The sequence below is a fragment of the Sturnus vulgaris genome, chromosome 4 (assembly GCF_052056855.1).
Source record: "Sturnus vulgaris isolate bStuVul1 chromosome 4, bStuVul1.hap1, whole genome shotgun sequence".
Lineage (NCBI taxonomy): Eukaryota > Metazoa > Chordata > Aves > Passeriformes > Sturnidae > Sturnus > Sturnus vulgaris.
The window spans coordinates 45,310,363-45,333,561 of record NC_142246.1 but is presented as its reverse complement, the minus strand read 5'-3'; the positions used below and the strand labels follow the sequence as shown (position 1 = coordinate 45,333,561).

Sequence of the window (23,199 nt, the reverse complement as noted above, 5' to 3'; positions counted from 1 at the left end):
AGCATTGGAAGAGGAGCAGAGTTATTTGGTAATTACTAAGGTGCTACATCTGCAGAGCTCTTTCATGAAAGCAAATTAAATCAGTAGAATCATTGAATATGCTGAGCTGGAAGAGACGCATCAGGATGACTGAGTCCAGCTCCAGTCCCTGTACAGGATCATTCCCAGAAGCACACCATGTGCCTGAGAGCATTGTTCAAAAGCTTAAGTTTTGTCAGGCTTGGTACTGTGACCCCTTCCCTGGGGAACCTGTTCCAGTGCCCAGCCACCCTCTGTGTGAAGAACCTTTTCCTGATACGTAACCTAGACCTTCCCTGCCTAAGCTCCATTCCGTTTCCTTGAATCCTGTCACCAGAATGAAGAAGTCGCTACTTGCCCCTCCTCTTCCTCTCATGAGGATGTTGAAGACCGCAATGAGGTCTCCCTCCTCCAGGTTGAACAAACCAAGTGACTTCGAACGCTCTTCATACGGCTTCCTCTCAAGGCCCTTCACCGTTCTTTGGACACTGTAAGAGCTCAATGTCTTTTTTATGTTGTGGCACCCAGAACTGCCCCCAGCACTCGAGGTGAGGCCGCCCCAGTGCAGAGCAGAACGGAATAATCCCCTCCCCTCCTTGCCTGTGTCTAATGCCCCTCAGGACAGACTTGGCCCTCCTGGCTGCCAGGGCACAATGACTCACATTCAACTTGCCATGGACCAGGACCCCCAGCTCCCTTTCTGCAGCGCTGCTCTCCAGCCTCTCGTTCCCAAGTCTATATACACCACAAGGTTTGCCCAGGTGCAGAACCGGCACTGGTCCCTATTACACTTCATAGTCGCAGTGTTGTCCGCAGGAGTAGCAAGCTGGGCATTGAGACAACCACAGAGCACGGGCCCAGGGACGGCTCTGGGCAAGGCGGGGGAAGGCGCCGGGAAGGGCGGAGCTGCCGGAAGGGTACGGACGCCGGCCGGGGGCAGGGCCCCGCTCGTCATTTCTGCTTCCGGCGCAGCGCCACCCCCCGCGACGTGTGTCTGGTCCCGGTGCCAAGATGGCGGCGGCAGCGGGGGCAGCGGCGGGCCTGTGGAGTGAAGTGAACCGCTGTGGCCAGAACGGCGACTTCGCCCGCGCACTCAAGTCCGTCAATAAGAGTGAGTGCGGCGATAGTGCCGGCCCCCGCCCCGCGGGTCTGTGGTCTCTGCCCGGGCGCGTTGGCCTTGTGGAGGGGCGGTGTGGCGGGGAGCGGGTGGTATCCGTCCGTAGGTTTCGTGCCGGGAGCAGGGCTGTGGGCAAAGGCTCCGGGGATCTTACTGTGTTGGGGTAGAGGGAAGAGGGGCAGCCGGGGCCCAGTCTCCGCTGCTGTACCACGACCATCGGGTGCTTATGTTGCATCATGCATCCTTTGCTGTGGGTCAAGCCTCCGGAGTTACTTGCGGGTTTTCCTTCCGTTTTGATCATGGGAGGAATGAGGGCTTTTCCTCCGGGAACTGGAGGAGTGGTGTTCTGTATATGGACTGACTTTGGACCAATAACTTGCTCGAAACGGAGAGTTCACGTTGAGATGTGTTGTTTTGGTGGTTTGGCATCCAAAATGGGATTGCAGTATAAGGCACGTTGTGGTTAAAAGTTCAGTCTTTGCTGCTGGTAGGCAGTCTCTTGCCCTGGAAAAGCTAGCATCCATTAAAAAAATCATGCCTGTCTTCTAGTTTTCCCTCACTGTCATCCACTGGCAGAAAAGTTTTAGTGTGTAAAGTGACGCCCTGACAAGAGCCACGCTGTTCTTCTCTACCAGCTGTTTTCCTTCTTGAGTATCCTTTATGTGGCACTGGGGCCTTGGCACTGTGTTCTCTGCCTGGAAGTGAAATGACAAGGACAGGTTTGCCCAGGAGTGTATAGCCCCTTTGGTGCAGCTCTTCCAGACATATTTGCGCAGTGCATGCTTCTGGCAAGTTCAGGACTTATGCCAGATTCTTTTATCCTGATGGAGTTTGTTTCATGATCTGAGCCAAAGCAAGCCATGACAGGATACTTTAAGGTGACGTGACCACTCTCTAGGATGGATTTTTGCAGCTATAATGAAATTAGTCTCTTACAAAGCCTGAGTTTGATTATGAGTTAGATTGTCGTGTTGAAACTAGTTTCTTTTCCAGTATTGCAGATCAACAAAGACGATGTGACTGCACTTCAGTGTAAAGTAGTGTGTCTTATCCAGAATGGGAACTTCAAGGAAGCCCTTGGTGTAATCAATACCCATACTAAAGTGTTAACCAGGTGAGTTGTGTCTTGCTGTGCTCTACAAAATATGACACTCCTGAGTCCTTGAGAAGCTGCTGAAGCTTCAGTGGAGGGCAAGCAAAATAAAAAGGCAGCAAAATAAAAACCAGAATATGCTCAGAGACATTGGGGTTGGCCTTCTCAGTGACATATTTATGGGAAGGAGTGAGACAAGGTCTGGTTGAGTTTGAGGCAGTCTAACATCTTGCTGTTACTGTTGAAGGGATTGTCCCTAACCGAGTTTTCAGCCACCTTCACGTGCTGATTCTGCTTGTAGATGTGGATAAGTAGCATGGCTGGTACAAGGGAAGGGGATAGATCTTTCCTATTCTTCTTATCTCCTTCCTTCCAAGGGAAGGAAGTGAGAAGGGAGAAACCTTTGTTGGTGGCAGCAAGCTGTTGGCTTTGCTTGGCTGTCTCACCATACGGCTCCTTGGGGTCCTTTGCTTTGCTAGCTTGAAGGAACTGCCTCAGCTTTTGCGGTGGTGCAAGCCCTTTGTGCATCCTCTCAAAACCAGGACCTTGTAGACAAATTGTGTTTGAGAACAAGTCAAGCTTCCCATTTGTGTCCTTAAGATTCTCATAAGGATGCTCTTTGTGCAATGACAAGGATAAAAAGTGCTACCCAAGAACTGGCTGGCAGCAAAATTTTTGTATTTCAGATACTGTTCTTATTAAGGAACTTCCCAGAAAGGTGTGTTGAAGTTATCAATGTAATGAAACATACCTTTGTTTTTGTTTGCATCTGAATAACACGTAATTACCCTTTTCACCACTTCCTTCTTTCCAGGGACAAAAGGGGTTTAATTCAAGTATTTTAGCTTACTCTTTTATTTTATAGTGAGGAGAAGGAATATTTTTTTTGTATTTAACTGGTTTCAGAGTTCTTCCTATAACTTCTTTCAGCTCATTCTGCAGTGTGTCTGTTTCTATGTCCTGCAGAGCAAGGAAAGTGGTGGTTCTTGATCTGTCTTGGAGTTTTCCTATCCTGCACTGAGGCTGCTTTGCTTTAGTTCTAAATGCCATTTAATTTTCCTTAATACTCAGTTAAACTAAGTTAATTTTAAATAGGTGAAGTAAAGCTGATAATAAGTGGCCTCAGACATGAACTAAAGGAGTTGCTGATTAATTTTCCTTTGACTTAAGTAGTAACTCAGGAGGTAAGTGGAACATAGCATTCAAGGCTCTGCTTCTTTGGAAATGCTTCTCTGCTGATGTGAGCTTGCTTTGAAGCCAATTTTATGTTGGCAAAAGCAAACCCTTTTGCTGCAGTTCTGCTGTGATATTTCAAATTAGGTTAATGTTTCCTTTGCTTTGGTGTTGGCCTGTGGGACTGTGTTTTATACCTTTTCCCCCATCTCTCTCTCTGTGAGTCGATTGTCTTTAAAAGTTTGCTGTAACAGTATTTCATTGCAATGTAATGTCTTCTTGAGAAAACATCACGGAATGAAGTTTGCTATTGTTTTACCTTTTAAGCATTTGATGAGCATAATTAGTAGGCGGCCTGGAGCAAAGAGGATTTGGAATACAATGTGTATGGAAATGTCATTAAAAAGGAACCTTTTTTTTGGATGAAGTTTTGATATGCTTTCTCTGTTGAACACCGGGTAGATAGAAGATACTTTCAGTGCTCAACAGATACATAATTCAATAATCTGGGATCACGTGTTTGGATTTTTGGTATGTAGCAGTCTGATTAATTAAGACTAGTTATATGTCAGTGAATGCTGTTGAATGGAAACTCTAGTGCATGCTGTAAGCCTTTGTCCTGTCCTTGCAGTGATGTTATTGCCTTTGAGAAGGCCTACTGTGAATACAGGTTGAACCGTATTGAAAATGCTCTCAAGACCATTCAGAGTGCCAGTCAGCAGACAGACAAACTGAAGGAGCTTTACGGACAAGTGGTAATTACAAGCTTTTCTTCCTGGTGGGAATTTCATATGCTAGATGCCTTGTCCCTCCTCTAATGGGGGGCAAGTATGGGGACAGAATTTCCTTCTCTGGCTTGAAGGTGTAGTTCCAACTGCAGTTCCAACTGTTCAAACTTCCATGGAGCTTCAGTTACCTATTTCTGGCAGCAGACTCATCATCTTATTCCCACTGAACCAAAGCAATGCATTTGTGACTTCTACTCCCTGCCTGGATCTGGCCTGGTATTAGCCGTCTGGTTGAGGAAGGAGGAGATCTGATGGGATTTGTTTGTGGTTCAGCCATCTATTTGCATTAGATACCCGATCAGGAATGGTTTGTGGGACCTGACATCTCAGGCATTAAAAGTGATGCAGGAAAGAAGTTATGCATTTTCTTCTCATTTTTACTTGGTTGATCAGAACAATTTTTTGAAGAATTGGCTATCTTCTCTCAGCTGCATGAAAGATCATTTATTTAATTTCTTTCTTAGAGAGGCAAGCTAATTTGGAAGAAGGCTGTTTTTAGTGCATTAAAAGTGCATTTAAATAAGCTGTTTTAGGAGTAAGAGCTGTGACATTTTTGTGCAGTTATCTGGTGTCATTGCTTGAGTCCTTGTAAGTGTAGGCTATATATTGCTCTTAAAGGTAGATGCAAATGTTAGTAATGTTCAGCTTTAAAACATACGATGCTCTGCTGCCCCCAGTCCATGGGGAGGGAGGAAGAAGGCTGCAGTTACCAGCATGCACCGAAAAATGCTGTTCGGAGGGCTAATCCCTTTCCTTTCTCAGTTGTACAGACTGGAGCGTTACGACGATTGTCTGGCTGCATACAGGGATCTCATCCGCAACTCCCAGGATGAGTATGAGGAGGAGAGAAAAACCAACCTCTCTGCTGTTGTGGCAGCACAAAGCACGTGGGAGAAGGTGGTGCCAGTAAGTGAGTCTATGGGTGTAAGAGTGAAAGCCAAGGACAGACTATATTGGAATTGTAGATACTATTTCTGTATCAGTAGATACAGAGATAAGATTTTTGAGTGTGTTGAAGAACACCTAGTGGTTTTCCCTGTATGGAGGAATAAATGCTGTTGTTATTCATATATATATGAATTATACTTCACCTTCGATCTCTAGAAAGCTTGTACTATTAGATCAGCAGAGCAAGAATTAGATCTTTGAACTTGCATTGACAGAACATCTGTGGTGACTACCACTTTTCTCTCATTCCTCTCTTACCCGGGATTAAAGCTACTTGCTCTGATCATCCAGCCATGCTTGGGAATATTTTTGTTAATGAATGTAAAGACTGTAATGTTCACATTTGTTTAGAGATCCTTGTCCTTTGAGGTGTAAACAGCATGCTCAGCTTTCTGTTCAGTGCCGTGGATCCACCTTCTAATTCTCTAGAGCAGTAGCTCTTACTTGCCCTCTTGGACCAGTGTAAATAGTCCCCAGGTTCAGGCTGGAGTTTTCTCGCTGTCTTGTCAGTTGCCTCTGACTTTGTGCAGTGTGTGAGAAGATCCTTTGTGCTGCAACTTACTTGCCAGCTGTGTGCCCTGTTAAATTTGCTTCTTAAATTTATTTTTCAAGTATTCATTGGAATGTACAGGAAAACTCTGATTTGTGTCTGTTGCCTGTTAAATCTGCACAGATCAGTTGGTGTTTATGCAATGTTATATTTGTTTTTCATGCTAGGAGGATTTAGGCCTTCGAGAAGCTACCTACGAGCTGTGTTATAACAGTGCATGTGCATTGATTGGGCAAGGAAAGCTGCATGAAGCAATGAAAAAACTACAAAAAGCAGAAGGTAAAAGCCTGGTGAGGTGAGAGGGAAGCTTTGTGTGGTAGAAGTAGTTTTTTGCTCTTTGTAGACACATAGCAGAGGAAAAGAGGTTTTGAGAATTTAAAAACTGACCAGCAGCAGGATTTGTTGTGAAATCTTTTTGGAGAAGTGTTACTCTGCAACTCTTTTCCAGAACCATGCAACATGTACCACCTCCTGGCTCTCCTACAGCCCCCTGATTTGTATTCAATAACTTTGTGCATTTTTTTGAAGCAGGAAATAGATGTGAGTGTAATCTCATAAGCATGAGATGTATCATCTATTCTAAGTCGTGATTTTGTTAGTATGAGTATGTATTTAAATACGTGCTGTAAAAATTCAAAATACAGCATGGTATGAATTAGTATAAGCTAGTAAATGAGCTTTTTAGCAAAGTGGATTTTTTTCCTATAGGGTGAAAGGGGGATTTTGTGTGTTTAATAAAAAAAAGCTGGGGAGAGAACTAGGAAGGACTAGTTTCTGTCTGATCTAATTGCTCTTGCAGATAAATAGGTCAGTTCTGTCCCAGTTTTGATGAAGAAAAACAGCTGTCCCATACAACTGATAAGGATGTGTAATTTGAACCTATGTCCTTTGATAGTAGTGATTTCATTTGGAGAGCAAACAAGTGATGTTCTGGTGAAGGATGAGAAAGTTAAGAAGTGACTAGTATGGGTATTGAAAACTAACAGAATTGCTGCTCCATAAAGGGTGTTGGAAGCTGAATATTGCAGGCTTGCAGCGCTTAGCTCACAAGACCAGTAAGCAGTTCCAGCTGAGTGATCGCTCTGGGAAAGATCAGGAGCTCAGTCTAAGGAAGTTTGCTCAGGAGAGAAAATGAGTGTCTGTGAGGGACAGTATCTTCTGTGCCTTTGATGTTTCTTCTGTATCACATAGTCTGCTCTCTCATGGTTAGTCCCATCCATCATCAGACTGGTAGTCTGCTTACCCCCATAGTGCTGCAGAAGTTTCAGGGTTACATGAAAAAGTTTTATGTTCCCCCATGCTTCTTGCCTGATTTTTCCCCCTAAAGCCTTCTAAATTGTGGTTTTCAATTTGTTTTTCCTTGTAGAGCTGTGCCGCCAGTCGCTGTCAGAAGACTCTGTGAGTTCCTAATGTTCTGGAGAGTGTTTGCTTTGCAGCAGTGGGGCGTGGGTGCAGTCACAAAGTGCAGAGAGACAGAGGAGAGCCAGGGCTGCTCTGCTAGTACGAACTTGTGAGGCTGGGGCAGCCCTCATGACTGTTGAAGGAGGGCAGCTGACACTGCAGGCTGTTTGCTGCTGTGTTCCTTGCATAGTTGCCTGTTCTGGTGCAGGTAGGTTAGAAGGGTACAGGTTGTCTGAAACCTCCCTGTGACCTATCCCTGCTAGGGATAAACATGCTGGGTGAGTGGTGACGAACAGGGAATTTGTAACCAATCACTGCAGAGGGGCAGATTAAATGTACAAGTTAAGGTAATCTTCAGATTATAGCTGGAGTAGGTGAAGCGTTCTTTTTGCATAGTTTAACTCGGATATGCTTCCGTTTGTGCTGTGGCTACAACCTTCAACCTGTGGTAGCTGGGATACTTTGCTGCTAATACTACCCAGGAATGCTCACAGACGTTTGCCAGCAGAATGCTGAAGCTGGAAGAGAGGTGAGATAGCAGCTTTTTACTTTTGCTTTGATTTTCCTTCAGGATGCAACAGAGGAAGACATTGAGGCTGAACTGGCTATTATTCATGGTCAGATGGCTTATATCATGCAACTGCAGGGCCGTACAGAGGATGCTCTACAGCTCTACAATCAAATAATCAAGTTGAAGTAAGAGAGTTTTTTTAAAACAAATGTTCAGCCTTCCATTTGTGACAGACTACTGTTCAGTAACAGTTTGCTTTCTGCTTTTCTTGTCTGCAGGCCAACAGATGTAGGACTCCTTGCTGTCATTGCAAATAATATCATCACAATTAACAAGGTATAGAATTACCTTTCCACTTTCATTGTGGTTACTCAGCTTGCTTCTCTGCTTCTGTGGAGAGAAGGGAGATAATCACTAAAGATGTTTTCTTAAACAGTAGTTAAATTGCAGACCTAGGGACCTTTTCTTATTCAAGGAATGTAGTGAAATCTTCTCATGATGTGCGATTTCCCCAGGACCAAAATGTCTTTGATTCAAAGAAAAAGGTGAAGCTGACTAATGCAGAAGGTGTTGAGCATAAACTCTCCAAGAAGCAGCTCCAGGCCATTGAATTCAACAAAGCTTTGCTTGCAATGTACACTAACCAGGTAGGGAAAACTGATCTGCAGTAAGTAGCTACGGATTAAATCCAAAGGAGTTTAACTGGGCAAAAATGGAGATGTTGCTGTTCTCTGTCGGAAGGTAGAGCCTCTTGGTTTAGGCACATAAGTGAGCAGAAAAATAAAAATAATCCCTAAAAGCACAACTGTCTGTTTTGTGATTTGGATATTGGTGCAGGGAGGATGGTGTGGAGATAACTAGAAGACAAAAGGGATATGAGGGTTCTTAGATGTATCTGAAGTGCCACTAAGAGGACTTCCTGGTTTTGTGTACTCATTTCAGGGGAGTCACCACTAGTATGTCTTTTTAGATACTGTTGGTTTCTTAGCCCTGTGTAAGGTGCTCGCAGATGTTGAGAAAAGTGTGTTCTCTCTTTCCACTCCAGGCAGATCAGTGCCGCAAGCTGTCAGCAAGCCTGCAGTCCCAGAGCCCTGAGCATCTGCTCCCTGTGCTTATCCAGGCAGCCCAGCTGTGTCGTGAGAAGCAGCATGCAAAGGCCGTAGGGCTTCTGCAGGTAGATTAAGAGGAAGTTGGCCAAGTGCCATTTAAACTTGTATTTTGTGTTCTCCTGTGCTGTTTTCCATTTGTTTCGTTTGGTTTAAATTTCCAGGGGTATCTGACTACTATATTTTGGTTTGGTTTAATGCTGCTGGAAAGTCTTCACAATTGAAGACAATTGAACAATTCTGCATTTAAAGGGAAATAGTTCCCTTACACGTCTGATTTTTATGCTTAGGAAGCTGTAGTAGACTTTTAGGGTAAGCAGTAGGCTTTGCTGCTCTGCTTACAAGCAGTTTCCAGCACCCTTCTTTGGAGGGAGTGAGTGGCCTGGGACAGAAATCTGAAAGGGCACACTTGGGGGTCCTTCCTTCTCTGCTGTGTGCTGAAGCCTGCCTGTGCTGGAAAGCTTCCTTTGGCTGTTGCCAGCTTGCTGTGACTCAGCATGACATATGATTCAACAAAGCAACAGCCTGCTGCCCACACACAAGTTGAATTGTTGTTTCTTCTGACTCTCAGGACTTTGCAGAACAGCACCCTGCTAATGCAGCTGAGATCAAGCTGACGATGGCCCAGCTAAAAATTGCTCAAGGTATCTAGTCCTCCTTTGTTGGGAAGTGTCTGCACATGACAATGGTACAAGGGGTAAGAAAATCAGACTTCAGGGCAATTTTTGCTGCAGTCACTGTTGTGACAGGGGTGCAGAGCAGAGATACTTTCAGTCAGGTAATACATATATTCAGCTATGGCAGAGTAATGCTGATAGCTTAATATCTGGATATACAGGCCCCACAGATTGCTGGCAGAAATGCCCACAGTCTCTGAATAATAGGGCTGAATCTCTTCTGGGGCAGGATTTTGGGAGCAGTGTGAGGCTCCATAAAGGTACCATTCCTGTATGCAGTCAGGCAGCACAGACTTGAGCCTGAAGAGAGCTCCCTAGTAGCTAAAACCCTTGAATCCTGAACCTTTGCAGGATGTGGCAAGAGCAGAAAGATCCATTGTATGGAGGCCTGTCCTTAATTCTTGGAACAGAGAAGATGTTGTGAGAAGGGGATCCCCATTGTTTACCTTTGGCTCAAAGTTCACTGGTGGGATCAGGTGTTGTGATGCCATTCAGAATGTATTCTTCCTTGTTTCTCTTCCAGGCAGTGTCACCAAAGCCTGCATGATCCTGAGGAGCATAGAAGAACTGCAACACAAGCCTGGTATGGTAAGCAACACTGCATCTGAACTGTGTAAGGTTTTTCCCTTGTAGGAGATCTTTGCACTGGTTGCTCCTTTTTGCCTCTTCCCCATGGTTTCCACTTGACTTGAGTGTCTGCAGGGATTCTGGGCCCATCATCCTTGTCTTGGACAAAGGTGGTATTATGACTTGCTTCAGGTAGCCTGAACATAGCCACAGAAGTACTCTGCCTGTCAGAGGGATGCTCTTTGCTTATGTTCCCACTCCCTGGTAATCTCTCAGTCCTTGCATGTTGCATAACTCAGTCCTGACTCTCAGTCCTGCATTTACTTGCATAACATGACGGGAGCACTGCTGGTTGCTGGTATGTACTCTTGGGATGTTTTAGAAGCAGCGTTTGGACAGCAGGCCTTAGGGGGAAACTGCTGTGTTCCATCCCTGCAACATCAGCCTGGTCTGCATGCTTATCCATATCTGGTATTCAGAAAAGCTTGATGGCCTTGTAAATGGTCATATATTCAGCATAAGCATCTTGAACAGGGGCTCAGAGTTGTGGATCTGTTCCAATTGTAAGTGTGAATGATCAAAATAATTTATAGGGGCAATTAACAATAAAAGCTCATTGCCCTAGGTCACCTCTACTTGTGACTGGGATGTTGGCAAACGGATGGTATCCTTGTAATCTCTTCCGTGCTGATTTCTTTTTTCATAGCTCTTGGGATGGAGAATGGGGGGTGAAAAAGGTTTTCTAATGAAACTGAGTCTTGTGATAAGTAAATAAAGTGCCAAGATAGGAAGGGTCCTTTTGTGAATGCAATTTTAGGCTTGTACTCTAGGAAAAAGATGATGGGGATGTTCCTTTGGGAGTGGCTTGGGTAGGAAGATCTGGCCTGAGTATCCTGCCAGTTATCACAACTGTTTTTAGGGACAGAGCAGAAAGCTCACATTGACTCTGCTTTTGGGAAATCCCATCATTAAACTGATGAGACTCTGGCTATAGACAATTTGCATTAAGATCTGCTATATACTGCTCTTGAATGTTTGCAGGTGTCTGCGTTGGTGACAATGTACAGTCATGAAGAGGATATTGATAGTGCAATTGAAGTCTTCACACAGGCTATCCAGTGGTACCAGCAGCACCAGGCAAGTCAGACTAGAGGAGCTAATGTGCAAGAATCTATCCTGGATTTTCTAGCTCATCTAATTCAGCTTTTGCTGTTGATGCGTAGCCCCAGCAGTTATCCAACTGGGAGTCTGGAGTCACGTGAGCTCCTGTTTTGTGAGCGTTTATCAATAATATATTATTTTAGATGTTACAGATAGGGAGCAGCAGCTCCTGTCAGATTAGGAGAGTGGCATCAATGAGTGCCTAAATGTAGCAATCAGGACTTCTCCCTGATGGAAAAACATGGTGGAGCAGCAAGCTGCCTTGTCCCATGCAGTTCTGCCTCGCTTCCCAGGGTACAAAGGTAGTCTACTTTCTGCATGATAGGATGTTAATCCAGTTCTCCTTGGCCAAGCCTCAGGGGCATTAAAGCCGGCTAGAGCTGGGCTCCATGCTGTGATAATAAGGAACTAATCATGGCTGCTGTGTCTTTCAGCCAAAGTCTCCTGTCCATTTGTCACTGATAAGGGAAGCTGCCAACTTCAAACTAAAACATGGCAGGAAGAAGGAAGCAATCAGCGACTTGGAGGAGCTCTGGAAGTGAGTTGGGTGGTTGCTGAGCAGCAGGTCTCCACCCCAGAGTCCTCTGCAAGCTGTCTGCTGGCAAGCAGTGTCTTGACAATTTTGATTGACTAGTAGCTGTCCTTTAAGAGTTGCTTTTGCACAGGGGCTTCAATGCAAGGCTGTATTTTGGAAGAAGGGGAGATAATTCATTTGATCTATAGTTGATGTTCACTTGAAAACCTGATAGACTTCTCCCAGAAGTCTCTTGTGTGCAGTGAACATTGCTTTGGGGACTGGAATGCAGTTTTTTCTAGTGCTACATAAATATGAATGTCTAGGTTTTAGTTTCTGTTATGCACTTAATGGGATCTTTTATTGGGGGGGGTGTTACCTTGCCTTTGCTACTGGGTTTTTCCTCTTCTATTCCCTGCTTCATGATACTGTGAAGTTGTCTGCACCTCCCTTTATCCACACCAGTGATGCTTGGTGATATGCTCTGGAGGAGACCACATACTAACATGTCTGTCCCCACAGATAGCAACTTGCAACTTGTTTGCTGCAGCAGCAAGCACTGTGTCGTGTTACCAGTCTTTGGGTTGAGTAACATCGGTAACTTGATCCTTTTCTGTTTTGTTTTTTTTTCCTCTACAAAGGCAAAATCCAAAAGATGTGCATACTCTGGCACAGCTCATCTCTGCCTATTCCCTCGTTGACCCTGAAAAAGCTAAAGTGTATCCTTTTAATGGTGGTGAAAGAGGTGTTTGGGTATTGCTTCCTTGTGTTTTAATTTGTGTGGGGACTTCAGACCCACTGTTACCGGAAGAAAGGCAAGGGACCTATCTGGAACGGCTACATATCCAGGTCAGGTTGTCTGGAGCTACATTATTTCTCTAATTGGCTTCATTACTGTGATATCTCAGGACCTTTTTATCTTTGGCCTTCTTCTCTTTGAGAATTAATAATACAAGGTTGAACCAAAAATAAGAGCACCTCCATATTTTCTGTCAGAATCTTAATCCTGTGGTAGTAATGCAGGACTGATAAAATATGGCTAAGCTCTTGCTTACCCAAAATCTGGTTTACATACTGCTTTTGTCACCTGAGCCGCTTTCACAGGAAGTGAAAGCTGTTCCCTGTGTCCCCATATTATAGAGGGAAAAATGAGGCCAGATGGCAATTAAGCAGCTCATTCCAACTTGTGTAAGAAGCTAGTGAGAGAGATGGAAATAGCCCCATAGGCCTGTCTGTCCCTGGTGTCTGCATTGCTAACACAGAATTTATTCAAGTTGAGGTCGCGTCTTGCTGTCTAGAAGAACTTGGGTGTTTATGCTGGTTTGCCTCCCTGAACTCTTCCCTTGCAGTCTTAGCAAACACTTGCCTTCCTCAGACACCATGTCACTGAAAGTAGATGTTGATGCGCTGGAGAACTCCCATGGAGCAACGTATGTGCGGAAGAAAGCTGGCAAGCTCACTGGAGACAACCAGCAGAAGGAGCAAGGGTAAAGCAGGCTGCTAAATTTTTTATTTCATTTTATTGCTATAGCTCTGGTGCGTCCTTCTTTGAGGTGTTTTAAGAGACACACTTGGTATGGTGAAGGCATAGCTGTAGAAGGCAGGCTGGTGGAAAGGGAGCCTGTCCTTTAACTGCAAGGAGCTTTTTACAGCAGCAGACCAAGTTCTTAGAGAGATGGGAATGGTTTAGCTTCTTCCAGAGCTAGTTTTTAGTTGACTTTTCTGCTGTGTCTCTGCTCTGTCACAGTATGTTGTTTTCCTTTCAGACAAGGGGAAGTGAAGAAAAAGAAGAAGAAAAAGAAGGGTAAGTTGTATTTCTTAGCTGTTGACACAGCACAGCTCCAGAGAGCTCTCAAGATTATTTCTTCAAATAGCCAGCCTCCAGGTCCCTAGGAGCTAGAGCCCTTTACTAGGACTGGGGCTCTGGGACCTGAATATTCATGACAGCTTGTTTGATTGGGGCATTTTTCCTCAGAAGTGAGAGCAACACCTTGATAGGATTATGTAGTTGCTGATCTCTTTGTGCTGCCCAGCTACTGACATCCCATGCGTGTCCCTTGGTGATGCCTCTAGTGTGTTGACCCCAATCTCATTTCCTGGCACTGGATGTTCTGCAGGAAAGCTACCAAAGAACTATGACCCCAAGGTGACTCCCGACCCTGAGCGGTGGCTTCCAATGCGAGAGCGGTCCTACTACCGTGGAAGGAAAAAGGGCAAGAAGAAGGATCAGGTTGGCAAGGGGACTCAGGGTTCAACCACAACTGGCTCCTCTGAACTGTAAGTACCCGTTTTGTAGGGATTGATGGGTGGATTCACTCCTGGGCAGCTGGGAGGGCTGTATTTGTGCTGCTTTGCTGCAGCTCTGCCACCACACCAGCTGTGGGTAGCACAAGTGACATTTTTGCTGCTGGAACCTGGTAACAGCTGCTCTCCCTGGAGATCCCTCTAAGTTCCTGAAAACCAGTGTGATAGGATAGGCATGCTTGAAGGTGCCAAGGTGCAAATAACGTTCTCATAGTCTTTTAATGTACTTTTCCTTTGGCAATGAGATGAATTTTGCATGCTTTCTCTTGAGCAATTTGCTTTCAAGTGTTTTGGCAGCTGCAGAAGCATTAGCCATGATTTGAGAAAACACTGTAGTTCCTTCTAAGCTGACACTGATTATTTGAGCTGGAATCAAGAATTACTATTAAGTATGAAGGCTGATAGCAAGATGGTGCCTTACTAGCATATGAGAGGAAGGATGCTGGGTTTGCACTGCCTAGGAGTGGGACCTGAAAGGCTTCTTGTGTGTTGCATGAGCTGTCACATGTCTATTCAAAAATTAGCCTTGCTTTCAATGTCAGGGACTTAGACCACCTAGTGAACATCAGTTAGGAGGTGATTGCTGCCCTTTGAGACATGTTCCTGTCCTCCGCCAGGTCCTTCTGTATGTTGAAGCCTATTTAAGATGTCCTTGCATGAGTGGCCTCTCATATATAATGCTTGCTACCTAATGGGGCAGCTGCTGCTTTTCACTGTCAGCTCTCTGCATTAGTACCACATAACCACATCTTGCAGATGGTTATGAACCCACACGGTGTCTTTTTCTCTTGTCTCCCTGCAGGGATGCCAGTAGAACTGCCAGCAGTCCACCTACCTCCCCTCAGCCTGGTAGCGGGGCAGCTGTATCGGCTACCAGTAACGTCATCCCTCCCAGGCACCAAAAACCTGCGGGGGCTCCAGCCACCAAGAAGAAACAGCAGCAGAAAAAGAAGAAAGGGGCTAAAGGAGGGTGGTAAAAAGCAGGATATGTAACCTCCCTCCTTCAATACGTGATGATGGTTGCAGAATAAAGATCAAAAGCAAGTGCTGGTGAAAGACTCTTTGCATCTGGATCTCTGTCCTGCCTGTCAGTGGTCTGGGGGGAGATGTACTGGTATAGATGCCATGATGTGTCTTCTCACCAAGTTCCCTTCCTCACATTTGCCCCCACTGTGACTTGGGTTGTTGCCATCAAACTCAAACATAGGCCCTAAGAAGAAATCTGTTTCCGTGTTGCCAGACATCTAAGAGATATGGGATAATCAAGAATTTCTTGAAATGTAGTTTCATGCTCTTCTGGCATATGTCAGTTTAAGCCTTTAGATTTATCTGTGCATCATGCAAGCACTGGCTTTTATGTCAGTCATTGACCATCAAAGAGCAAAGCCACAAAGCATCTTAGAAAACAACTTCTGGGCTTTATAATACAGGATAAGAGAAGCTGAAGGGGGATAACAAGACTGTTAGAAGAAAGCATGGTGAAGTGTATGGCAGTAGATTCAGTGTCTCATTTTCTGCAAGCCAGCTGCCTTATTCTAGATAGCTTTGCAAAACAAAGGTGAGCGGAATGTGTGTGGTTGTCTCAAATGCGCTTCCTCCTCCTGTGACCTTGACCTTACGTTTCTACAAGTCTTAGGTGCTGGGTTTATGAAAATAGAGTAGTACAGCAGCAGATCAGCTTAAGCTTGGTGATTCTGGAGAGGGACCCAGAACAAAAGAAATCCCAAAGAAATTATACCTTTGAGACTATAAGTGCCCACTCTGCATGCACCTTGCACATGCCGCTTGGCACAATGATTATTTTTCGTCTGGATATTTAACACCTTACTGAGATGTTTGTCTGTGCAGGAAGGCTGCTGATGGTTCTTGTTGCAGCTTTGCTGATAGTTGTCTCTGTATCTTCTGGTGCACCTGTTCACTGGCAGAGCATGGGAAAGTAAAAAAGCCCAAGAGTTAGGATAAACACATTTATCAACAATGGAAGCAACAGTTTGTTATCAATATTCTTCCTGTACTAAAGACAAAACACAGCAATATACCAGTTACTAGGAAAATTACTAAGAAAACTAATTTCAGCTATGGAGGTGTAAGTTCATGGTTTGCAGCCTGAGGCTTCAGCGAATTCAGCTACTCATTCTGAGGAAGTAAAGCTAAGCAAACAGCTTACTAAGTCATACAGAATTATAACTATGTATCTCATTCTGCTGAAAGCTTATTCATGCTAAACTACTATCTCTCAACACATTTCTTGCAACTTCTGGTTTGATCTGAATGTAGCCAAAACATTTTTCCAGACACGGACTGTCAGTGGGTAGAAATGGCACCTTGGAGAGGGTTGTCAGATGTCAGCCAAAAGGCAAAGGCTGTTGTCTCTGAAAGACTTTAAAGCAAAAGCCTTAAAAGGCAGGGATCAAGGGACATTACAAGTTACTATGGCTTAAGAAATCCTGAGTGTCCAGGGAGTAAAAATCTATGCAGAATCAATTTTTTTTACTTTGCCTGTACAGTGGGGGTATCTGAGAAGGGGGCTGAAAGTATGTTGTCTGAGAGAGACAAAGGAACAGAGCATAGAGAAAGAAAACAGTTGTATGAGTGGCTGGCAGGTACTTGCTGCCAACTGAGTGCTGAACAAAGAGTCGTGTTTTAAATTGCTTTCCTGGGTGATGTGCCTCCGCTTAGGCAGCAGCTGGTGACTACCGGAGAGAGCACTGTCCTGCAGCAATCCTGTTTGGAGGGAAGATACTGGAGAAGAACGCAGCTCTGTTCTTCAGGCCTCTTCTCTGGTCAAACCTAGCACAAACTCTGCCCTGATGGAAAGGGTGACTCGTGACACGCTGGAGCCCTGTCCCGAGTACCTGGACAGTGTCCTGACTGCTGCGCCGCAGCTGGGCGCGCAGGCAGAGGCAAGCTGGGAACAAATCCAGCGGGGATGGCAGCCGGGGCGGGAGCGGGGGCTGTGTAGCAGCGGATGTGCGGAAACTGTGGCCTCCTGTAGCAGCGAGAAGCCGCTCGTGTGTTCCCAGCCTGCCACTGGGCGCACGGCTGGCGGCAGGAGCAGCGTTCGGGGCTGCGTGGGGGTGTTCTCCGTGCGTGGTGCGGCTGCGCGGTGTCCGGTGCCCGTGGCCGGAGCAGTGCGCGCGGCCGGAACGGGGATGGGCTCCCGCCTGCGGGCCGCCGCACTCTGCGGGGCGGCCCTGGCCCTGGCGGGCGGCACAGTCGTGGCGCTCCGGGCCTGGGCCCACCTGCGGAGCCGTGTCGCGCTGCCCACCCGCTCTGTAGCCGCCACTTCCGCCGCCGATCAGGTACCGGAGCCGGGTCGCGGCGGCGGGCGAGGCCGCGGGATCGGGGAACACCCGCAGGGCCGCTCGGGTCCTCTCGGGGGGCAGCGCCGCCCCGCTCTCCTCGGGCCACCGTGACTTTGGCCCCGACGCTGCCCGGCAGCCCCGGCGGCGCTCTGGGCCGCGGTGGCCGGGCCGGGGCCGCTCTCTCCGCCTTTCTGCTCCACGATGCCGGGGCCGGCTGGTATCCCAGGGATCCCCCATCGCTGCGGCTGTGCATTTGTTTGCAGGAGCCCCGCGGGCATCTTCACCTTCACCGTGAAGGGGCTTTTGCTGTGCCCTCTAGGCCTCTTGTTCAGCCTCCTACTTTCCCCCAGCCCTGCTAAGCTTTACCCTTGCCCCGGCTTCCCGGGTAAATGTGGTGCCCCTCGCTTTGCAGGGTAAAGAGCACAGTAAGCAGATCCTGGTACTGGGCCTGGATGGGGCTGGGAAGACTAGCATTCTCCACTCTCTGGCAACTAACCACGTCAAGCGCAGCGTGGCTCCCACCGAGGGCTTCAATGCTATCTGCATCAACACCGAAGAGTTCCAGATGGAGTTTCTGGAGAGTGAGTGAACCTGTTTTAGTATTGAACATAAAATAAGTTCCTGTTTTGTGCCCTAGGGATCAGGCACATATTTTAAAAGCTCAATGTCCCCACGTGCCTGTTTTGATAATGTGAAGTTATGATTATTTTCTCCTTGGAGATTCTGCTTTCCTTCCCAGCCTTTTTGAAGGAGAAGACACATGGTGGTAGACATCGGTTTTCATTCAGCCCTGACATCCTGGGAATTCTGTTCCCAGAGAGAGATAGGTAATAAGCCTGATTGAGTGAAACCAGCAGAGGTTTCCCCAATAAGCCCTATGTTGTAGTCCGTAGCTGTTGTACTGCTTCTCCTTGGTGCTTGTGCCTGACAAAGGGCAAGAGCTACAAAGGAATAAATAATAAGTGAAAAAAGAGAGGGGAAGACAAAAACTTTGTACCCTTTCTGTTCAAAAGCCTCATAAAGTGGTGTTTTCTAGTCTTTAACAGTTTTTGAATGTATTTAGCATTTTGTTAAAATTTCTATATTGTCCTTAGCTCTGATTTTTGGGTATTGTCTGTGCCTGCAGAAAGCATCTCCTGTGATGCCTTTGCTGTGTCACAGCTGTTTGAGGTGCAGCTAGCTGATGGGAAAGGTGGAGGCCCTGGGGTCAGGTCACTCCCTGGTACAAAGAGGCTGACATCCCAGCTTCATTGATGCCTGCCTTCTGTCGAGGCAGGAGCTGCTCATTGCTTCCTGCTGTTTCTCCACTGTGCTCTACCAGTTCTTGACTGGCTCAGTAGGCAGCCAGCCCATAGATGCCTCTGTACCTTTAGCAGGTCTAAAGGAGTTGTGCTGTTCCCAGGTAAGTTTTTGGGGTGTGGGGATGAGGCCACTTAGGCAGAGTTTCATTCCCAGTCTTATTACCACAGGAATCTCTGCAGTGGCTTGGGGAAATTATCTTTAGAGAGATGCTTGTAGTCTGTGCCCCTTGCCTGGTAGGTGAGAGGGTGTCTCCTACTGGAATGTGCTTTGCCGGTGAGCCCAAAGAAATCCACAGTGTCTCTTCTCCTGCCTGGGGATGGTCTGGGCCCAGCACTGCCCAAACCACAGCAGAATCTGTTGTTTCTGAGTCGTCCTTCCCTCTCTGGTCCAGGTTGGTAGTGACTGAGATGTGATGGCTGCGATCTGACCCATGGGAAATGCAATGTCTCAGGCCAGTTTCAGCCAGGTAAATCCGTGCATGGCTCTCTAATCTGGTTACTTATCCAGTCTGTACCATTGCCTAGTCCAGGGGTTAGTAGCCTATGCTGTGATCACATGGCACGGGTGATCAGCAAATAGCAGGGGTTTTATTTTGCTGGCTTAGACAGGTGCAAAACTGTTCTTTTTCTTTGTACCAGCATACAGATAACTGGGTGGTATCTTGTCCTCTGCAGGGGTAGGAGCTCCTGGCTTCTTCTGAGTTCCTACAGGTTTGGGGGACAAAAGTATTCTCTGTGAGGTTGCTGACCCCTGGGTTATGCTATGCATGAATACACTTAACAAAGGGAGCAGTGCTGAGCCCCTACAGTATCACAGTACAGAATTGGGCTCGTGTTCCAGACATTACATGTCAGTCACAGCCCTTTGGCTCCTTTCCACAGTTGCAGACTTGCAGTTCTGCCTCCAGGTACGCTGGGCCACTTGAAGAGGCAGGCATGCTCTAGTGGGAAATGTTACTTCCCTTTCCATATTCTTGAAACTATGGAACCCTTTTAAGTGAAAACAAATTGCTTTGACACAGAACAGTCAAAGAGGGCAATAAAAGATGACTGTATAGTCAGACAATTTTGAAAAGACCCCCTGTGTAAGGCAGGAGACAGTGGTAGGGGACCCCAGATACATAGCTTTGAAAACTTGCTACTTTTGAGACTCACACATGCCTTTTGTGCACCTCAGTTCTCTCCTTGAGTGAGTGGTCCTGCAGTGTGCCTGGAGAAGACCTAGAGACCTGAAAACAAACCTGAAATACTTAATATACTGATATTTATTCCTTCTGCTATTAAACTCAGCAAACTACTGAATTCTTTGTCCCCAGATGGGAACAGCAATCTCAAACAACTTGCTGTCTATGGTTTCACTAGAGAATTATTTTAAGACCTAGTTTTGAAGGTGAACAGCTTTCTTTCCTCTGTATCCAGCGGAGAAGAGCTCATGGAGAAATGTATGCTGTACAAAGATTACTCCAAAGGGTTGCCTGAAGAGTCTGCTGGGATTTGACTTTTCTCTCTTCCTTAAGCACCTCTGGTTGTTGACAAAACTGTGGGAATTTGGAACTAGTTCCTAGAGTCATAAAAATACAGTAAGAGCCCTCCATACCTCAGAGCTAAATTTCTCCTCTGGAAATTGTAGACCTGCTTTGTCTTAAAATGAGATGGACATTTGGAGATAGGTTATATGGGAACATTTGGTGTTCATGGACACTGAACTCCCCTTCTACTCTCCTTACTTGCTTGAGAACAAGAACCAACAAGGCAGAAAGCAACTGTAAAGAAACTGAACTCAGAATCCTCTCAAAATAAGAGCTTAAAGTGGAAAGATTTTTTTTTTTCCTCCAGAGCATGCACATATGCCTTCATGGGACCTGACTAGGGAAAATAAAGCTGTTTTCAGTCTCATGTACAGTAGCTCAAATACTTTGAGGTTTTGGTAATCCAAATACCTTGGGTTTTCGGCCCAGGGCCTGCTGTCTGCACCTCTGGGAGCAGTGCTGCTTGAATTATTTGGTGAATCCTGTGCTGCCATCTTCTCTTCCAGTCGGGGGCAGTGAACCTCTGCGTTCATACTGGAAGATGTATTTGCCCAAAGTGCTGTTGCTGGTCTATGTCGTGGACTCGGCTGATCATGCCCGATTGCCTATGGCAAAACAGCTGCTTCATCAACTAATCCAGAATAACTCCACCCTGCCTATCGTAGTTCTGGCCAACAAGCAGGTAAGAGTTCCCTGCTGCTGGCACAGTTTGGGCTGGCAGCAGCTTTGGAAACAGCAACAAAGCTTTTGAAAAGAGGCTTCACGCCTTTAAGGAGTGCATACAGCTGAGAGTCTTTCTGACACACCTGTTGACCACAAAACAAAATAATCTGAGGTTGTTTTGGATCTGCAAGATGCAGGTCCCATGCTTGGTGAAGATGCAATCAGAGCTGTGGGTGGAAACTGGTGTACAGTTGCAAGTTTTGGGAGCTTGAAGGAAGACCACAGTTAGATGTGAAGTTAGGTTTCTGTTCTGAGTATCTGCCTAGAAGTACCACTTTGCCTAGCAGCAGCTAAAATGTGAAGCACTATTGCTAGCCTTCAGACTGTCCAGTTGGTTGCTCCTAAGGATACTTCTCAAACCTGAGAGAAAGAGCAGCTTTCCTCACAAGGCAGTGCTTGCTCCTAAGATCTTTGTGAAACTCTCAATGATTGGTGATGTACCTGGAAAAGAATTGGGCCTCTAGTACAACGAGATGACAGAAGAGCCCAAGGGTTTTAATCACAGATTCTCTTTTATCAAGGTTGTGTGCTCAGTTTGCTCTACATTGTTACCTCCTAAATTTCTACTAACTGAGGCCCGTTACTACCAGTAATTTTTGTTACTCTTGAACACAAGTGCAGGCTTGGACTTCATCAGAATCAAATGCATCAGAAACACTGCTGGCTGAGAAGGTAGGCAGGGCATGACTGTTGTATATTTGCCCTATTCTTGTAGCTTTGCTGTGCACCTGGGGTCTTGGGCCAGCAGTGCTTTTTTCTGCCTTGTGCAGGTGGTCTTACGTAGTTATCAGAAACAGTGGAATTAGTGTAGAAATAGAAACAACTGTACCCATATTTCTTTGGGAAGAAATTAGGTTAGAGATTAACTCTTTTCTCCAAGGCATTTTGGGACATGGGAGGTGACCTCATAGAAGGTACATAGAATGGTGCCCCAGAGCCTTTGACTCTTTCCCTCCCTGGACAAAAGCAGTGGCTCAAAGTAGGAATGGTGCCAACCACCTCTTGCAACTAACAGGCTTGTTTTATTTTGGTGTAACAGGACCTCGAAGGTGCACATTGCATCACTGATATTCACGATGCTCTGGCTCTGTCTGATATTGGGGACGAGAGGAAGATGTTCTTGATTGGTACCCATGTGGCAGAAGATGGCTCTGAGATCTCTTCCGGCATGAAGGATGCCAAGGAGCTGATAGGGCAGCTGGTTTTGGAAACACAGTAACAGCTCTTTTCTTACAATATGGTGTTTGCACCTGAGGGAGAGCAGGTGTTAGTATATGATCACTTTGCTGTGTGGCAGCTGAAATGTACAGATATGCTTTCCTGGTGGGTATTGAATTCCTCTGAAAGTGATATCTAGTTGGTAAGAAAATCTCATTTATAGTGGTTTGAAAATACATTTAAGAAGTAGTCTATTTTTAGCATGTTTGTAGGAGAAAAATAGTCTCATGCAGCAGATTTAAGTGAAAATGTAGCTTAGATGGGCTAGATACCTTCATGTCAGGTGAAGCACTGAAGCACTGACTTCCATGGAAGAAAGCATCCAGCAAATTTACCATGGCTTGATGTCTCAGGTTAAAGTGAAATATGTTTATTTCACAGATTTTTTACAGAACCATTTTAACAGTGGTGTTCTGTTAAAAATGAGACCTCACTTCTTGACAGTATCAGAAATTTAAAGTGCTGCAGCTAGTATTTTTGACAGTGACAGTTCTTATTGCTGTGTTGGACCCAGTTGTTATGAGAATGGCAAATTGGTCATCTCTGGAAATTGGGTTGGTTACTGCTTCTTTAGTGGGTAAAAACAAGAAAATGAAAGCAGTAATATATTAGGTGTTTCTTTGCCTACAGGCAAAAAACCAAAATGTAGTAATTTGAGGTAGTGACTGGATGCTTTTAAGTTAAATTGGCAGCAAAGGTGGGAGACTTGTCCATCAGGTTAAGCAGCTTATTTAAGCTTAGTCCGAGATGTCCTCGAGCAAGAAGTCTTAGTTGTGAAAACCCTGTTGTTTCTTGATAGTTATTTCTGTTAGCACAGCAGGTTAGGAAGGTGACAAGTCTTTGAGGAGTGTCACTCTCCCGGTGTCCTAATTATACTCAAAGGACATGATTCAGGAGCAGTCCTGTGAAGAACCTATTTTGCACCCGCATCTATTGTACGAGGCTTTTATAGTTTTGTCCTTTGTAACAGATACATAAAGCAGAAAATTCCACCCTAACCACCGGTTCGGGCTGCTCTCTTCTCTTCCAGTTGGGGAACAAGATGTTCGGGTGCGGGAAGCTCCCGAGGCCTCTCTGGGACGGCCAGCATGACAGGGATCCTTGTGATCCGTGGGCAGAGGCTGGGGCCGTGCGGCTGCTGCCGTGGCCCGGGCTCGGGCTGCCACCGGCACCCAGTGTGTGTGCCTGGGCCCAC

General features: G+C 46.0%; 2 protein-coding genes across 3 annotated transcripts; both read left to right on the top strand.

Moving 5' to 3' along the window:
* The first annotated feature begins 972 nt into the window (after nucleotides 1–972).
* On the top strand, nucleotides 973–14,987 carry SRP72 (signal recognition particle 72). Its single transcript, XM_014888262.2, has 19 exons — nucleotides 973–1,129; nucleotides 2,129–2,249; nucleotides 4,033–4,156; nucleotides 4,952–5,095; nucleotides 5,855–5,966; nucleotides 7,054–7,085; nucleotides 7,660–7,784; nucleotides 7,878–7,935; nucleotides 8,115–8,246; nucleotides 8,645–8,773; nucleotides 9,277–9,349; nucleotides 9,906–9,970; nucleotides 10,991–11,086; nucleotides 11,545–11,648; nucleotides 12,266–12,343; nucleotides 12,974–13,111; nucleotides 13,391–13,428; nucleotides 13,742–13,901; nucleotides 14,731–14,987. Exons 1-19 carry the CDS (start codon nucleotides 1,030–1,032, stop codon nucleotides 14,903–14,905), a joined length of 2,004 nt encoding a protein of 667 aa, XP_014743748.1. The 5' UTR covers nucleotides 973–1,029; the 3' UTR covers nucleotides 14,906–14,987.
* A 1,921-nt stretch (nucleotides 14,988–16,908) lies between these two features.
* ARL9 (ARF like GTPase 9) lies at nucleotides 16,909–23,002 on the top strand. Of its 2 annotated transcripts, XM_088163756.1 has the most exons (5): nucleotides 17,054–17,230; nucleotides 17,646–17,814; nucleotides 18,927–19,001; nucleotides 20,570–20,745; nucleotides 21,826–23,002. In XM_088163756.1, exons 4-5 carry the CDS (start codon nucleotides 20,605–20,607, stop codon nucleotides 22,003–22,005), a joined length of 321 nt encoding a protein of 106 aa, XP_088019882.1. In that variant the 5' UTR covers nucleotides 17,054–17,230; nucleotides 17,646–17,814; nucleotides 18,927–19,001; nucleotides 20,570–20,604; the 3' UTR covers nucleotides 22,006–23,002. The 2 variants fall into 2 exon arrangements, with proteins under 2 accessions (XP_014743749.2, XP_088019882.1); XM_014888263.2 differs by lacking the exon at nucleotides 18,927–19,001 and having other exon boundaries at nucleotides 16,909–17,230.
* Nucleotides 23,003–23,199: the final 197 nt, after the last annotated feature.

What these genes read in the sequence shown, in the direction of transcription:
- SRP72 (XM_014888262.2), top strand. Translation starts at nt 1,030, where the DNA reads ATGGCGGCGGCAGCGGGGGCAGCGGCGGGCCTGTGGAGTGAAGTGAAC. An exon ending in AAAACTACAAAAAGCAGAAG is followed by an intron (nt 5,967 to 7,053) that starts GTAAAAGCCTGG and finishes TTTTCCTTGTAG; the next exon opens with AGCTGTGCCGCCAGTCGCTG. An exon ending in ACAACTGGCTCCTCTGAACT is followed by an intron (nt 13,902 to 14,730) that starts GTAAGTACCCGT and finishes GTCTCCCTGCAG; the next exon opens with GGATGCCAGTAGAACTGCCA.
- ARL9 (XM_014888263.2), top strand. Translation starts at nt 17,081, where the DNA reads ATGGGCTCCCGCCTGCGGGCCGCCGCACTCTGCGGGGCGGCCCTGGCC. An exon ending in CCAGATGGAGTTTCTGGAGA is followed by an intron (nt 17,815 to 20,569) that starts GTGAGTGAACCT and finishes CTTCTCTTCCAG; the next exon opens with TCGGGGGCAGTGAACCTCTG. An exon ending in TAGTTCTGGCCAACAAGCAG is followed by an intron (nt 20,746 to 21,825) that starts GTAAGAGTTCCC and finishes TTGGTGTAACAG; the next exon opens with GACCTCGAAGGTGCACATTG.